The 15,189-nt window shown below is 34.6% G+C and overlaps 2 protein-coding genes across 7 annotated transcripts; both read left to right on the top strand.

The window, feature by feature from the left end:
* The first annotated feature begins 1,295 nt into the window (after positions 1 to 1,295).
* LOC108193010 (UPF0496 protein At1g20180) lies at positions 1,296 to 3,285 on the top strand. Its single transcript, XM_017359569.2, has 2 exons — positions 1,296 to 1,422; positions 1,891 to 3,285. Exons 1-2 carry the CDS (start codon positions 1,380 to 1,382, stop codon positions 3,021 to 3,023), a joined length of 1,176 nt encoding a protein of 391 aa, XP_017215058.1. The 5' UTR covers positions 1,296 to 1,379; the 3' UTR covers positions 3,024 to 3,285.
* A 1,728-nt stretch (positions 3,286 to 5,013) lies between these two features.
* Positions 5,014 to 8,792, top strand: LOC108193009 (RNA pseudouridine synthase 2, chloroplastic). Of its 6 annotated transcripts, XM_017359568.2 has the most exons (8): positions 5,015 to 5,329; positions 5,572 to 5,715; positions 5,797 to 6,057; positions 6,210 to 6,412; positions 6,674 to 6,752; positions 7,414 to 7,589; positions 7,683 to 7,785; positions 8,317 to 8,792. In XM_017359568.2, exons 1-8 carry the CDS (start codon positions 5,030 to 5,032, stop codon positions 8,344 to 8,346), a joined length of 1,296 nt encoding a protein of 431 aa, XP_017215057.1. In that variant the 5' UTR covers positions 5,015 to 5,029; the 3' UTR covers positions 8,347 to 8,792. The 6 variants fall into 6 exon arrangements, 4 of the variants coding, with proteins under 4 accessions (XP_063936311.1, XP_063936312.1, XP_063936313.1 ...); XM_064080241.1 differs by lacking the exon at positions 7,414 to 7,589 and having other exon boundaries at positions 5,014 to 5,329; XR_010284714.1 differs by lacking the exons at positions 7,414 to 7,589; positions 7,683 to 7,785 and having other exon boundaries at positions 5,014 to 5,329; positions 6,210 to 6,408.
* Positions 8,793 to 15,189: the final 6,397 nt, after the last annotated feature.

Below are 15,189 nucleotides of genomic sequence, written 5' to 3'. Positions count from 1 at the left end.
TCGGGTTTTTATCGGGTTTCGGGTTCGGATCGGGTTTTAATCGGGTTTCGGGTTTCGGGTCGGGTCTCGGTTCGGAATACCTGAGATCCAGATCCAGATCCAAACTCTTTCGGGTCTAAAAATAAGATCCAGATCCGGATCCAAATCCAAAAAAATCGGGTTCGGGTAGACCCAATCGGGTCGGAACGGGCCGGGTATCCATCGGGTCGGGTAAAACTGCCATCCCTACTCAGGTGGACCGGTGGTGTTGAAATACAGTGGTGCTTATTTTTGAATACGAAGCGGAGACTCCAAGTATTCTTACATCACCCTCACCATAAACCACTAGAATTAGCACATGGTCGATAAGAGACGGGGCTTCTAGCGTGACAGCTAAGCATGAGAGGAGTTCTTTACTTTAACATGTGAAATTTTGCAGGTGCATTGATATCCAAATTCGAAAGCCAAGTTATTTTTTGTATAATCAATACTCCCTCCGTCCTTTTTTAATTATCACATTTCTATTTTTGTCGGTCAAATTGATTAATTTTTGACCAAAAATTATAAGTTACCTGTTTCATTATTTTTAAAAACTGAAAATTACATCTTAAAGTAGTTTAAAAGTTATTTCCGGTGACATATCTTTTATATTTTATCAATTGATATAATATTAACAAATTTCAGTCAAATTTTGGTCAATTTGACCGGCACAAACCAAATGGGACGTAGGGAGTACTAAATTATAATAATAATTAAACAGAAATATAATATATAGTTTGTTATTTCTAGTTATTTCCTTTACTCATATTCCTTGAAATGTTTAATTCAAATTAGTATAGACAGTTTGATATTATGCTTAAAAACTTTTTGTACAAATGTTTGGTTTTCATCAATAATTTATTAAATTTCAAATTTTAATGTTAAAAATATGAATTCTTATAATTACATCATATTTTATTTTAAAATTATTAAAAATATATTAATCATATTTTATTAAAACAATATCAATATATTAATCATATTTTATTTTAAAATTATGTTTTACAAAAATATTAAACGGACATGAATAAAACTCGTAGATAATTAATGAAACTCGTAGATAATTAATAAAGCGATAATTAAAACTCAGAAAATACTTGCCGAGAAGCTATAACAATTTTGACATGTGAAGCCAAGAGGCAACAAGAGTATACGTTACCTCATCATTTATGTTCCTTTAATTAACCCCGATATTGTGGCGGTGAACGGTGACACCTGTTAATCTTTACCGTCTTCCAGCTTGCCAATGCACCGATATATAAACCCTTTACTGCTCAGATTATTAGAACTCCTTTTTGTTCCCATCATTTTCACTCATATGTTTTATCTTGTTTCCACAGCTTTTCATATCGTAATCAAACATGGCGATTTGGTCTAAGATGAAGCGTCTTCTCAAGTTTTCAGGTACTTAAGTTGATGTTCCTGTTTGATTGCTTGTGTTACTTGTACCTCATTTGTTTTTAACACGTTACTCTTTCCGTATTAATTTATTTTTTCATTTTTTTTAAATTTTAGTCCTGTTAAATTGGTTAAATTTAAATTATATATTAAAATTACAATTGACATAATTTTTGATATCTTTTCATAATTATTAATTTCGAGTAGACTATTTTTCTTGGAAAAAATTATGATTATCATTAAGTCCCTTTCTAAAAGTCGGAAAATCACAGATTAATTTATGTTACGTGACTTATCAAATTGATTAAATTCTCGATTATTTATTAATCATCTGATTTAATCCTGACCAAACTAATTAATTTTCGATTAACTTTTATTCCCGTGACTTCGTCCACACATCTGACTTCCGTTTTTTACGACACGATGATGTTGAAGCACTGATACTTTCTTTCCTTATCTGCATGATGTTGGCAGGCATACGTGGAAAACAAAGTAAAAGTAAGCTGGCTGGCAAGCTAAACGTGAACGAAGAGTACAAGGAAGCTTTCAGAACACAATCTTATGCTGACATTTGCAGTAAGATTCAGGGCCACATGGAAAGAAAAAGCTTAGACAACAAGCTCTCTGCCTCTTCATCTTCATCACCTTCATCTTCCTCTTCATCTTCTTCTTCTTCCATTCCTCTGTTTGTTCATCTCTCCGAAAATTTATTAGAACCTCGACCGCAAAAGCTAGATGACATAATCAAAGGCCGTGATCTGCACCCTCTCGTGATCGATTACTTCAACGTGACCACCGAGTCATGCCATTTGTGTGAGTTGCTTCTCCGAAGCATCCATCAGGCACGGGCTAATCATGACATCATCACCAGAGTAATCAAGCTCAACAAGAGGGCGCGAGAAGATCATGATCGTTACTGTAAAGCAATTATTCGAGAGCTCGCTTCATTTGCATTGAAGAAGAATCCTCTGTCAAGCCTCAGTGTGCTTCAATTCCGCGACAATCATGATAGCAGGAATATATTGCTTCAGAGAATGATGTCACAATGTCAGAAAATCACGACGAGGATAAAAATAAGGAAGTTGTTTAAGAAAATTGTGGGATGTTCAATTGTAGTCGTTTACACGACCGCCACAATTGCTCTGTTCGTGGTTGCATTTCATGCCACGGTCGGAATTGTAGCAACACCAGCCTTGCTTAAATTTTGCCTAGGGTTTAGTACAATGAACAAGAGAATAAAAGCAAGGAGCAAGGAGAAAACGAAGTTTTCGTTTAGGAGATATTCACGGGAGAGGATTCGGGCACAGCTTGATGTGGCGGCGAGAGGGGTGTTTATACTGATTAATGATTTCAACACAATGAGTCAGCTGGTGAGGAGGCTGAATGATGAGATTGAACACAGGAAAGCAATTGCTAATATGTGTGTTAGAAATGGGAAGATTGAGGTGTTGAAGGAGGTTGTGAGGGAGTTTCGAATCGAAGAAAAATGCTTTTTGGAGCAGCTGGAAGAGCTTGAAGATCATATCTATCTCTGCTTTCTCACCATTAATAGATCAAGACGCCTGGTGGTAGAAGAGCTGATGCGTGGTGCTACTACCGATTCGTAGACGATCTAATCATACACCATTAATATTTCTTCCAAGTCTTGATAAAACACAGGAGCATATTTGCTTTAGGATCGAGTAATTGTTTTGCTAGTCCACAACTCTAATCTGATATTAGAATTTAGATCAGTGTTCTAATATTCTTTGGCCTGTAATTTGTATCATTACAAAAATAGTATTATAGGATTTTTGTAATCTCCTTCAAGTTTGCTAGTGTTTATTATGATTGTATTACTATGCTTGCTGTCTCAACATGTCTTCGAAATTCAAGCAGTCTTATCGTTTATGAAGAAGAGACTTCACAGTTTTGAACACGGTGCGGGCAGTGCGGTTTTTTTCTAAAATCGCGAACTAATCCGCGTATGCGGTTTAAGAAAATTCGTAAACTGTAACGCACCGCGTAATATAAAAACCTAAGCGTAGGGAGGAGGATTTTGAAAAAAATAATCTGTGCAAATTTTGAAAAAAGTTAAAGTATGATGAATGTTGTTAGAATTATGATACGCATGGCCGATTATTATTGTGTACATAATTGTGTACAGAATTTTTGTACATAATGATGTGTCAAGTGACGTGGTGAATTTTAATTGGGGTGGTTGGTGTAAATGCAAGGGAGCCATCCAATTAAAATCCACCACATGTCATTATGTACATGTTTTTGTACACAATTATGTGCACCAAGCATTTTCCTTATTAATAATCCATACATACAAGTACGTGATAACGTGAATCGATTACCAAACATATCTCACCACTGCATAATAACGTGTGCAAACTACTCGATTGAAGATGGTGATGATTTTAGTATTTAAACGATACAACATCCATCTATTACTCTAATTTCTTTATCTTTTTTGAAATTCTTTTTTGTGTATAAAAATTTTGATAGTATTTTGGAGATATTAAATAGTAAATACTTATTTGGAAGAAAAAAATTTAAAATAATTTATCAAACAATGTTATACAGGAACATTAGAATGGTTGCGGAGTCCCGTCATCCGATGTAAATAATTGAGTATAACATGAAGTAAATACGCATAAATAAAAATTAGAAATAAAATTACGTGAATACTTTAACGAATTTCAAAAATAAAATAATGTAATGTCACTTTAATATCAGGAAAAATATTAAAAGCATCATTCACTTATATAAAATGTCTCAAAATCATCATTAAACAGAAATTTGACTCAAATGGGTCACTCATTAGAAAAATTTGTATCAAAAATATCACTCTATTGTTAGTTGAGATTCTAAAAATATTATATATTAAGTTTCACGCATTTTTTATGGATGGTATTATATCCAGATGAAAGATTCTGACTTGTAGTATTTTAGACAATATTTTCAGAGGGGTGTATTAGATTGGAATTTTAAAGATTGGAATTTTAAAGCATTTTTTTGCATTCATGAAATCCGAGGGTATTCGGTTGAGATTGTTTGAAATCCATTAAAATGTTAAGGTATTCAATTGAGATTTTAAATTATGTTACAAAATCTGGTGGTATTCAATTGAGATTTTAAATTATGCTTAAAATCCGATGATATTCAATTGGGATTGTTTTAAATACACTAAAATCTGCTGGTATTCAAATACTGATAAATTTTTTCGAATTTCATAAAATGATAGATTTTGTGGCATTGTTCAATGTATTTTATGTTTTTTGAAATTTCATCAAAATTAATGAGATTTTGAAGCATTGTGCTTAAATCCTATAACTCTGCGACATTTTATCAAGAATATGCACAAAATCAAAATCACTTACAATCCATTAAAATCCATAAACTAAAAACAATCCATTATAATCCCAATCAAATACATTCCTCTTAGATTTTTAAAAATTTATCTACTAATTAAATATAAATAATAGATAATTTTTTCTAATGAGTGACTCATTTGAATCAAGTTTATGTTTAATGAATTAATGATGATTTTCGGACAATTTAAATAAGTGAACGTGTTTTTGATATTTTCCCCCTTTAATATCATCATCTTTATTAAACAACAAAAATGAAAATGAAAATGGTGCCTTCACTGTCTCTGTTCCCTCGAACACTATCTGTGTTCCCTGGAAACCCTAGATATAGTGCTTGTACAAAATCCAGGGCTCCGTGGTTGCTGATAAGAGCTTGTTCCACTTCCAATTCCAATTACGCAGGAGTTGCACTGGAGGAGAGCGTGAATTCGACGACGACTAAGGTACGATTAGATACATGGATTTCCTCGCGCATCGATGGCATTAGTAGAGCTCGCGTTCAATCCACCATCAAATCTGGTCTTGTCACCGTCAATGGCCGTATCATCGATAAGGTTTCCATTTTTTCTTATCTTCAATTCCTCACCTCTGCTTATACCAATTTCATATTATGATATATTTTCAAATTTTCTAGGGGCACTTTTTTTGTTTTTGTAAAATTATAATGATGAAAACATGTTTTGGTTAACTTGTAAAATTTAGAACGGTGAAGAAATGTAACAAATTTAGGGAGTACTTGTCCTCCGTGCACCTTACTAGATACCCGCGTGATTACTCTAATTTAAGTAATGTGCAGGTGTCGCACAAGCTTAAATCTGGCGACAAGGTTAGCTGCACTATATCGGAGTTGCAACCACTCAAAGCTCAACCGCAAGATATACCTTTGGATATTCTTTATGAAGACGATCATCTACTTGTTGTGAACAAACCTCCCCATATGGTACTAGGGGGCTTTTTTTATGCTTTTGTCGTACAATTTGTTTGAATCCGCTGACTAATTCCGTGGTTTTTATTTCTTTAGGTTGTTCATCCTGCACCGGGAAACGCTACTGGAACACTTGTGAATGCCATATTACATCACTGTTGTCTTCCCGTGGCTTCATTCCCGATCATGGAAATACCCTCTGACGAAGACGATGTCTCTCAAGGTGAAATCAGTAGCTACTCTGCCGATGACACTTATTTAGAGCCGTCATTTTCTGGATTAACTGAGGCATCTATACGGCCGGGAATTGTGCACAGATTAGATAAAGGAACCAGCGGACTGCTTGTCGTTGCCAAGGTTCCCCAAACTCGCTGTTTGGTTCTTAACCCCTACCCCGCTATTTGGCTATGATGATATATTTGCTGAAAATAATTCACTTAATGATTTTTTATGCGAGATTGTCTTCTGCTAATATGTGCTTTACTAATTAATTCGTACTCTTAAAACAGGATGAGCATTCTCATGCCCATTTATCTGAACAATTCAAGCAACGAACCGTCCAAAGAGTATATATTAGTTTAACTTGTGGGGTGCCGTTTCCAGCTTTAGGACGTGTTAATATTCCGATTAGTCGTGACTTAAATAACCGCATTCGTATGGCCGCTGTAGTTGGATCTGGTAAATGCGGAAAGACACGTCATGCCGCTAGTAGGTGATTTAAAGTCTGTACAACTAGCATTTCGCTTAAGACTTAATTAGAACATCTTTTCAAGGTTATATGAATGTGTCTTAGAGCACATGGTCTATAAATGTGTCGTAGAATAAGTAAGATGCATGAAAAAAACGTAGCTACTCTCTTAAATAAGGCCTCGTGCATAATCTCTTGCATCATCTATGCTTGCATTTCTTTTTAATTACTACTAGCCCCTTTTCATTCTATGAACTATAGACTTAAGTTAGTCAGTTTTTGCAGGTTCAGAGTGATTGAAATACTTGCTGGTGGTGGTTGTGCATTAGTTGAGTGGAGGCTAGAAACTGGGCGTACACATCAGGTACTGGAGTGTTAACCTGCACAAACTTGATTATGATATCTGGATGGATCCATATGATATATAATAGCATAAATGTAACTAGTTCATTTTCTTTATGCAAGCATTGCTCGTAATTACTAGCCTACAACCTGTGCGATGCATGGGTCTAATTTGATAGTTAATAATTTTCTTTTATGTATTTAAATTAATAATTTATTTTAATATGCTGCTGAGGGGATTCAACGCAAAACTTTTAAAAGCATCTTTTTTTTTTTTTTGATAATAACTTTTAAAAGCATCTTAAATATTAAATATTGAATATTCTGTAATGTTAGATCAAGCAGTTCTAATCAATTTGATACATGTGATCTAACAGCTATAACTGTACCATAGTACAAACCCACTAACCAAACTTTTGTATGTTCAGCTTTAATAACATAGTATAATAGATTACTTATAAATAATTAGTTTGTCTTCAACAGTAATAATACTTCCATCTTTAATCATTAATGTAAGTTATAAAGAGATATATTGTATAGTTATAAGTTGATGTTAATTCTTAATTCTAGTATAGTGGTGGCAGCAGATGTATCTAAATAGGGACACCCTAAACATCTTGACTTCAATATCATAGACCCTACAAAATGTATTTTTATGTGCTTTTGATCTGTCACGAAAGTAGATTCGTGCTCATGCAAAGTACTTGGGAATTCCTCTTCTGGGTGATGAGGTATATGGAGGGACTAAGAGCCTGGCCCTGGACCGGTTGCAGCAAAAAAACTCGTCTAACTTACCCGGGAAACTTCTGCAACTAATTTCTAATTTAGAGAGGCCATGTCTGCATGCCTTAACTCTCGGGTAAAGGAGGATTATATCTCTTGTTAATTTTTAAGCTTGTATGTAGCAAATAAACGTTGCATAAAGAGTGATTAAATGCTCATATTGTCATAGGTTTATGCATCCGCACACGAGGAAACAAGTGCACTTTTCTTGCCTGCCACCTGTAGATTTCGCTGAGGTTCTGAGTGTTCTGCGGTCGGTTAATACAGAGAAGGTCAGTCTTAAAGTAATCCTTGTGTGGGACTTCTAATATAAGAATTAAAGTAAAAAATAACAGAATTTACTAATGCTTTTGTCATTTTGATAATTTGCCGAGAAGAAATGTATGAAGAAGATGAACTTGAAGCTAAGAATGTAGAATAACTGATTTTATTATTCATCTTGTTTGATTCATAACCATACAAAATGCTTATATAGAGATTATCCTGGACTCGGATTCTATACATACACAACTCTGTATCTACAGTAATTTAACAATATCATAACAGAAATCAAGCTGGATGTGTGCCGTTGACATCTATGCTACATTTGGCTCAGTTGACCTGATTGTGGTTGACTAGTTGGTCTTTTACCATTGCATATATAGTATTAGTATCTGTAACAGTTTTTTTGGTGTCTTAACGTATTCTTAAATCGTAGTCTTGTATCATTTCAGATAGTATTATTAGTATTTGTAACAGCAATTTTTGGATGGTGTTCTGATTTAGCGTGTTCCGATAACCTGTCTGATTATGTGAATATACAGATTATGAACATGGAGGAGGTTTACAATTAAGATATTATGGTCGTAGCTGAGCTTGATTATTACATCCAGAGCTTCTTGCAATCAGATTGCCAATTCTCCATTTCCTATCTCGATCAATGGGAGCAGGTTGATAGACCACTCGTTCTGTATTGCTGGATTAAAAAGATGATATCTCACAGCTTAAAGTGTGGCGCACAGTGGAAGGTGCTAAGACAAATATGGCAAGGGTATATTACAACCTACAAAGTGTACCTCAAGTTCTCAACACTACAAATTTTGCTCGTTTTTACTTTCGCGCCCCCGCCCCCCCCCCCCCCCCCCCCCCCCCCCCCCCCCCGAAGTTGTCGATTTGTAAACAAGTTGTTTATATCTAGAGAGTGAGAGGTGGATTCAACGAGAAAGATAAGCTTTATAATGTTCGTACTCTGCGTATTCATCTCAGTGAAGAACCAGATCAACAAGGCTTCTTCTTCATATTCCTCTTCGTATACTGATTCCGAGAATACTTCTTCATCTACAACTACTTTCACTACTACTACATCTACTTCTTCGTCATCGTCGGATTTGTTCTTCTCGGCGAACAAAGTAGATAAGAAGTACACCGATCGATTAAATTCAACATGTCTTTAAATAATATAATACAAAAAAATTAGTTACATGTATTCATGAAAATGATACTGTTTGAGTCACCTCAATTTTTAAGAAATAAGTCACTTAAAAACAAGGCACCACTTGCTTAACTAATCATTATTGATTATTCTTAATTAACCATGATTAAACTATGATAAGAATGGGGTTTTTATTTGAAAACATAACACACATTCTTTCAGTACACTACCAATTCAACATTCTGCAGCATTAGTCGAGATGGATTGACGGTCGAGATGATTTGTTGTTGTCGTCTTTGCAGCTAACCATGTGTCAGAATTTCTGAATCCACTATATGGATTTCTGACGACTTGAGGGCTACTATGAATAGCATAATTCATAATTCTATCGCGAAGGAGTTCATTCAGGTTCGAACTGTGTCGGATCTTGTTACGAGCCACCCAGATTTCAGTAAGAGATAAAAACTTGAACGAATCAACTGGAACTCTGATTGTCCCGTTTCTTTGAATAATATAGGTGCTTTTATTTGAAAACATAATACACATTCTTTCGGTACACTACCAATTCAACATTCTGCAGCATTAGTCGAGATGGATTGATAGTCAAGATGATTTTTTGTTGTCTTCTTTGCACCTAACCATGTGTCAGAATTTCTGAATCCACTATATGAATTTCTGAGATGATTTACTTCGATCAACCATTCTAGTCTTGTATCCTCCTTTGTTGGAAGAAGATGAAGAACCTCCCTTTTGAAACTTGTTAGCAAAGAGTTTGTATTTGTAAGAAGGGTTCTTTCTGAATCTCATGTTTCCAAACTTCTAGGCAAACAGTGATAGAGATTGATCTTCTAATTGTTCCAACTCTTCCATCGTATAGAACTCATCATCACCACTAGAAGAAACAGTCTGACCCATCTCAGGCACAACAAATTCCTGAAAGGTTTTAGAAAGAACAACAACATCCTTCTTTTCTTCTAGTTTAGGTGTTTCAACAATTAGAGCTCTCGAGTTCCCAAGTGTTTTACCCCAGCCATATCTCTGCTCAGTCTGAACTTGTTCAAGTTCATACGTTTTTAAAACCCCGTAGAGTTTCTCAAGAGATATCTCATGCAGATCTCTGCGATTGCAGTGATTCTGTGTTCCAGATGTTCCGGAAGTGTTAAGAGAAACTTCAGATTCATTTCTTTGTTGTCATAATATTTCCCGTTCAGATTCAAATTATTGATCAAATTATTATATATGATAAACACTTCTGAAATCCTTTCACCGGGATTGGAACCAAACTGTTCATACTGAGCCATCAGTATTTCTTTCTTGTTTTCCCTAACCTCTTCTGAGCCTTCGTTTATAATCTCTAGTGTGTCCCATATTTGCTTTGCATTTGTACAGTTAACAACAGCATTGTACATGACAGGGTCTAGAGATTCAACTAGTATCAGTTGAAGTGCATCATCTAAATTCATTTGCTCACTTTCTTCATCAGTATACTCAGAGAGTTCTTTTGGAACAGTTTTATGAGGCATTATCACATCATCCACTTTGTTTGATAATATGACTTTCGTCGGAGTAGTAACACCCTTGGTCAATATCCCAATATATTTTCCATTGGCAGTTCGAAGGAATAATAACACGTGTCTCTTCCATAGGCCAAATTGTTCTTTGCTGAACGGTGGGATTTTAATGCTACTAATCTTTTGTGTACTCATCTTGAAGATTTAAAAGTGTATAGTGTTTGGATGAGATATAGAAATTGAAAGAAAAATAATATTAAATTAAAATTAATTTTTGGAATAAAATTAATTCGAATAAAATATTATTTGGACGTTTCAGAGTGTGTATAGTATCTAACACGGTATATTCGTATTAACCGCTCTTATACCAATTGTTAGGTCCGGAAGCGATTGTAGAAGGGGGGGTTGAATACAATCGTCACAAAATAATCGCGGAAGTAAATCTGATTTGAATATAACTTGTTAATCATATTTTAATTGATTAATATAACAATGTTTGAAGTCGTTATATAATTAAATTGATTCAGTTTTAATGTCCACTGATGTTCGTAGAATAAATTCGACATGGTATATTCTAGATTAGTGATTAAAACAACCGAGTAACAAAGCACAGTAAAACTGTGGATGTAACAATAGCAAGTTTAGCAAACTTGAAAGCTTTTAAAAGTGCTTTGAAATATCAAAGTGAACGAACACCTTGGAATGAAGAATGGTGGCCATATATTTAGGCAAAACCATTTGAACTAACAAGACAACTAAAGGTTTGACAACTAAAGCAAGACATGACAAAGCTAAGCAAGGTATGACAATCTAATAGCTTTTCCATGACAAAACAAGACAAGGTAAGACAACATAAAGCAAAGTATGACTACTTTAATGCTAGTCATGACAAAGTAAAGAAAGGAAAGACAAAGCAAAGTAAGACATGGCAACTTGTCACCTTCCAAGATATCATGCCCATCGATTTTAATGACAAGGAAGCTTCCTTGTGATGTCATCAATTGAATAAAGCAACAAAGACAAGCCATGTCTTTGTATTATTCGAATAAAGCATGGAAGCATGTGGAAAGACATGCCAAGTCATTGTACCACTTGATTAAAGCATGGAAAAAGGCATGCTTGACTTGGTCTTAAAGTGTGCTGTCTTTTACAGAGAAAGGAGTTGTCTTGACCATGTGCTTTAATTAACAAGGTAGGACAAAGTTTTTCAATGTCTTGGAGTGTCTTTAAAGGAGCTAGACAAAGCATTTCTTTGCCTAACTAATGTTGTAGTTCTTTAAAGTGATTTCTTTACTAAATATTAAATAGAATATAATCCACTTAATTAAATTAGTTGAATATATTCATTAAATAAATTAATTCAAGAGTGAATCAATTTACTAAATAAAATATACAACTAATATAATTATATTAGAAGTGAATATATAATCTATTTAAATATTTAATCACTTTCTTTCTTTAACAGAGCTTCTGTCTTCTTTGAAACTTTAATATCTTCGTCTTGAATTGTCAATAGATTGAATGACCACCTTTGCTTGGCGTTGAATATTTAATCCGATTAGCTGACACACAAATGTACAGTCTAGTTCATCTGTATCTAGCTGAAGAATAAATTCTTCGTCATCAAAACAATTAAGCTGTGGTTCGTTCGTCGAGTCTTCATCTTGTAAGTTCTTCATAAATTGGAATCTTCTGAATAAATAAAGTAGAGAAACTTTATACCTTCTGAACTCCTGGACGTTCTACAAAAGATTATTTTTTGCACCGAGGCTTGAACATATTAATGAACTTCTCTCAATGGTGTACAGCAGCATCCTGGAATTCTTCTGACATAAAATTCCGATAAATCATTTGACGTTCTTCGTACGGATTCCGGTGACTTGCTATTTACTGGGCTTTCTTATCTGAGTTGAGTTGTACCTCTTTAAATACAAATAGGCTAAACATATGCCTTTCATAAATATATAAATGATGAATTTTATTTAATTAAACTAAATGAAATTTATATATAAACTTCAAATTTATGTATTTAAAAGATAAATACAAAACGAGAATGTTTACGTTTTCGTGTCGTGTACGAAATTGAAAGTTCTTCTTAATACACACGCCAACCGGTATATAGATTTCAAGTTACCCTAATCCTTCACACTTGTCACTTGCCCCACTCATTCAGACCCAAAACATACCCTAATTTTCTTCTCTTTTTGCGCCGCTGTAATCGGTAAATTACCCTAACCCTCTCCATTCACACACATGCACACACATATTATATGTTCATGATTTTGTGATTTTATGTATGGACGCTATGTGTTTTCGTATGCATTTTGTAGAGATTTGAGTTTTGAAGTGGAGTCAATACACACTTAAAGCCATGGCTCTGGTAAGATCTTCACTATTTGATGTAAATTACATGTGTGTAAAGTTTGCATTTACTGTAAACTGTTATATTTATGTAGTTTGTTATGATGTATTAGATTGTGTTGCTTGACACTTGTCAAACAAAGAAAAGAAAAAAAAATTAAATATTATTCAACCCTTTCGTCTGTTTCATTACTTGTCCTTGTTAATAAAATTAAAGTAGGTCAGAATGTAATTAAGATATTACTTATATGAGTGCTAGGAGCTAATTAGATATTATTAATGTAGTGAGTGAGACCCTTATCTTCTTTAATGACTGCTAGGAGCTTATTTAATGATCTTGCACTGTAATAGTATACCAGCCATTATATAATATACAATGTTTGTTTAGATTGTTGTTTTCACTTTTGCTTCACTTTCTCCTCTGTTGCCTTTTTAAGTTCCTATTATATTAACACCCAACATGCGCAGTAGTAAGGTGTCTAAATTTGTGATGATCTTGTGTCTCATGTTATTATGTAACTTTAACCGCTTTACATGATTGGAAGGAAAATACATAGGCTATTAAGCATCAACGTTGAAGGGAACAAAAAAAAAAAATACAAACATGACAGCTGAGTGTAGTTTTGACTCCTTGGATTGGAGGGTACTTGGCTAAATGTACTAGTTAATTCCACATATACATATCTAAAAAACATATCAGCAGAATTAGCTAGTAAACTTGGTGGTTTTGTCGATTTGCAAAATTAAAGTTTGTTGTAACTCGTATTACATGTCTAGTTTATGTAATTTCTTAGAAGTAGATCTTAGGGTCCATTGAATGTGTCCTGTTTGTTTGTTTTATCGTTAATAATTTGTTTATCTAAATGTTATACCGATGCATTCATAATTTATTACAGAATCTAGTATCTAGTTTGACATATGCTATGGTTTGCAGGTTTTGTATGCGCGGAGTCCTATAAAAAATCTTGGACGGAACTTATTGCAGCAGAATATTGTAGTGTTAAAGTTGAACTGGTGAAGGACTTTCAAATGGGTTTTCCAGAAACGACACCCGAGTTTCTCAAAATGAGACCCATGGAAAAGGTAAAAGTTATTGGATACTATATATTCTTTTGAAGGGCTGGTATGCCATCGACTTCTAACCCAATATGGTTTCTTTGTAATTTTGCATTAGGTTCCAGTTCTTGAAACCCCTAACGGTACTGTGTTCGGCAGTAATGCTATAGCACGTTACGGTGAGAGATCATTTTGGTAATGGTTTTAGGGATTCATATCCTCCGTGTAATGACTCGGGTTTTTCAGAATTTATCTTTTATTATTTTATTGATGATTCTCTAAAAGAGGAGGAATAAAATTTTGTATTTTTTCCGGTTTGTTGGATTTTCAGAAACAATATTTGTGATTTGCTGCATTTATGTGATCAATTGTTAAATGCATTATTTATTTTATCGGCATTTTCGGATTTAAATTTATTTGACAAATTATTGTTTATTTTAGTAAAATCATTATTTGGTGATTTTGAGATAATTATTAAAAAGCGCTGGACATGAGAATCCTGTCCAGCGCTAAAAAAAACGCTGGAAATGTTAAAGTTTTAATATAATCCTGGCCGCTGGATATGCATCCAACGGTCCAAAACCTATGTGTTGGTTAACTACTCCACAACCATTAATGGTTGTGGACCGCTGCCCAAATATAAATAGACTCTTAAAACTCAGTTTATACAAAAAGAACAGACGTAACTATTGAATTGAGGATTAGGGTTTGGGGAGAAGCCGCAGGGGATATCAGGTAATTCAATTTTTGTGCCGATCGACTTACGTGTATGTGTATATATGTATTATATTGATTGTTGAGTTGAGAATAGGATTGGCTGTTGTTTGATTGTTGTGAAACGAAGGTGCAAGAGGGTGTTGTGAGAAGGGTAAAGGGCGGCCGGTGGCCGGAGACAGAGGGTGAAGGCCAAGGTCACAGTAGAGGCGGCCGATGGTTGCAGATGACAAGGTCGGGATGGGGTTGCAGCGTCGCTGCTGCTGAAGGAAGCAAGGGGACGACTGCGATCGGTCAGGGGCGGCAGCGCCGCCTCGACACTGGCGAGATGTAGCCGTGTGCTACAGTAAGGTGCTGTGCGCAGAGAGAGAGAGAGAGAGAGAGAAGAGGAGGCTGGGCAGTGGTGATGCCGAAGTCCGGCGAGAGGACCGCCGGAGAAAGTGGTAGCAGCGGCCCGAAGGGGCTGTTGGATTTTTGGAAAAGACAAAAAGAAATGTTAATTTTGTTTTTATTAATTTTTATTATTGTTATTATTAATAAATAATATCAATAATATTAATAAAATTAATATATAATTTTGATTGTTATATTTAGTTGCAACGTGTATTATTATAATTATTATA

The sequence above is a fragment of the Daucus carota genome, chromosome 6 (assembly GCF_001625215.2).
Source record: "Daucus carota subsp. sativus chromosome 6, DH1 v3.0, whole genome shotgun sequence".
In the NCBI taxonomy this organism is placed as follows: Eukaryota; Viridiplantae; Streptophyta; class Magnoliopsida; order Apiales; family Apiaceae; genus Daucus; species Daucus carota.
This window is presented reverse-complemented; position numbering and strand designations above follow the sequence as displayed.

Excerpts from the sequence above, each read along its gene's own strand:
- LOC108193010 (XM_017359569.2), top strand. The coding sequence starts at position 1,380 with ATGGCGATTTGGTCTAAGATGAAGCGTCTTCTCAAGTTTTCAG. Across the intron at positions 1,423-1,890 it reads GCGTCTTCTCAAGTTTTCAG|GCATACGTGGAAAACAAAGT; the intron begins GTACTTAAGTTG and ends TGATGTTGGCAG.
- LOC108193009 (XM_017359568.2), top strand. The coding sequence starts at position 5,030 with ATGAAAATGAAAATGGTGCCTTCACTGTCTCTGTTCCCTCGAACACTA. Across the intron at positions 5,330-5,571 it reads ATGGCCGTATCATCGATAAG|GTGTCGCACAAGCTTAAATC; the intron begins GTTTCCATTTTT and ends AGTAATGTGCAG. Across the intron at positions 6,413-6,673 it reads ACACGTCATGCCGCTAGTAG|GTTCAGAGTGATTGAAATAC; the intron begins GTGATTTAAAGT and ends CAGTTTTTGCAG.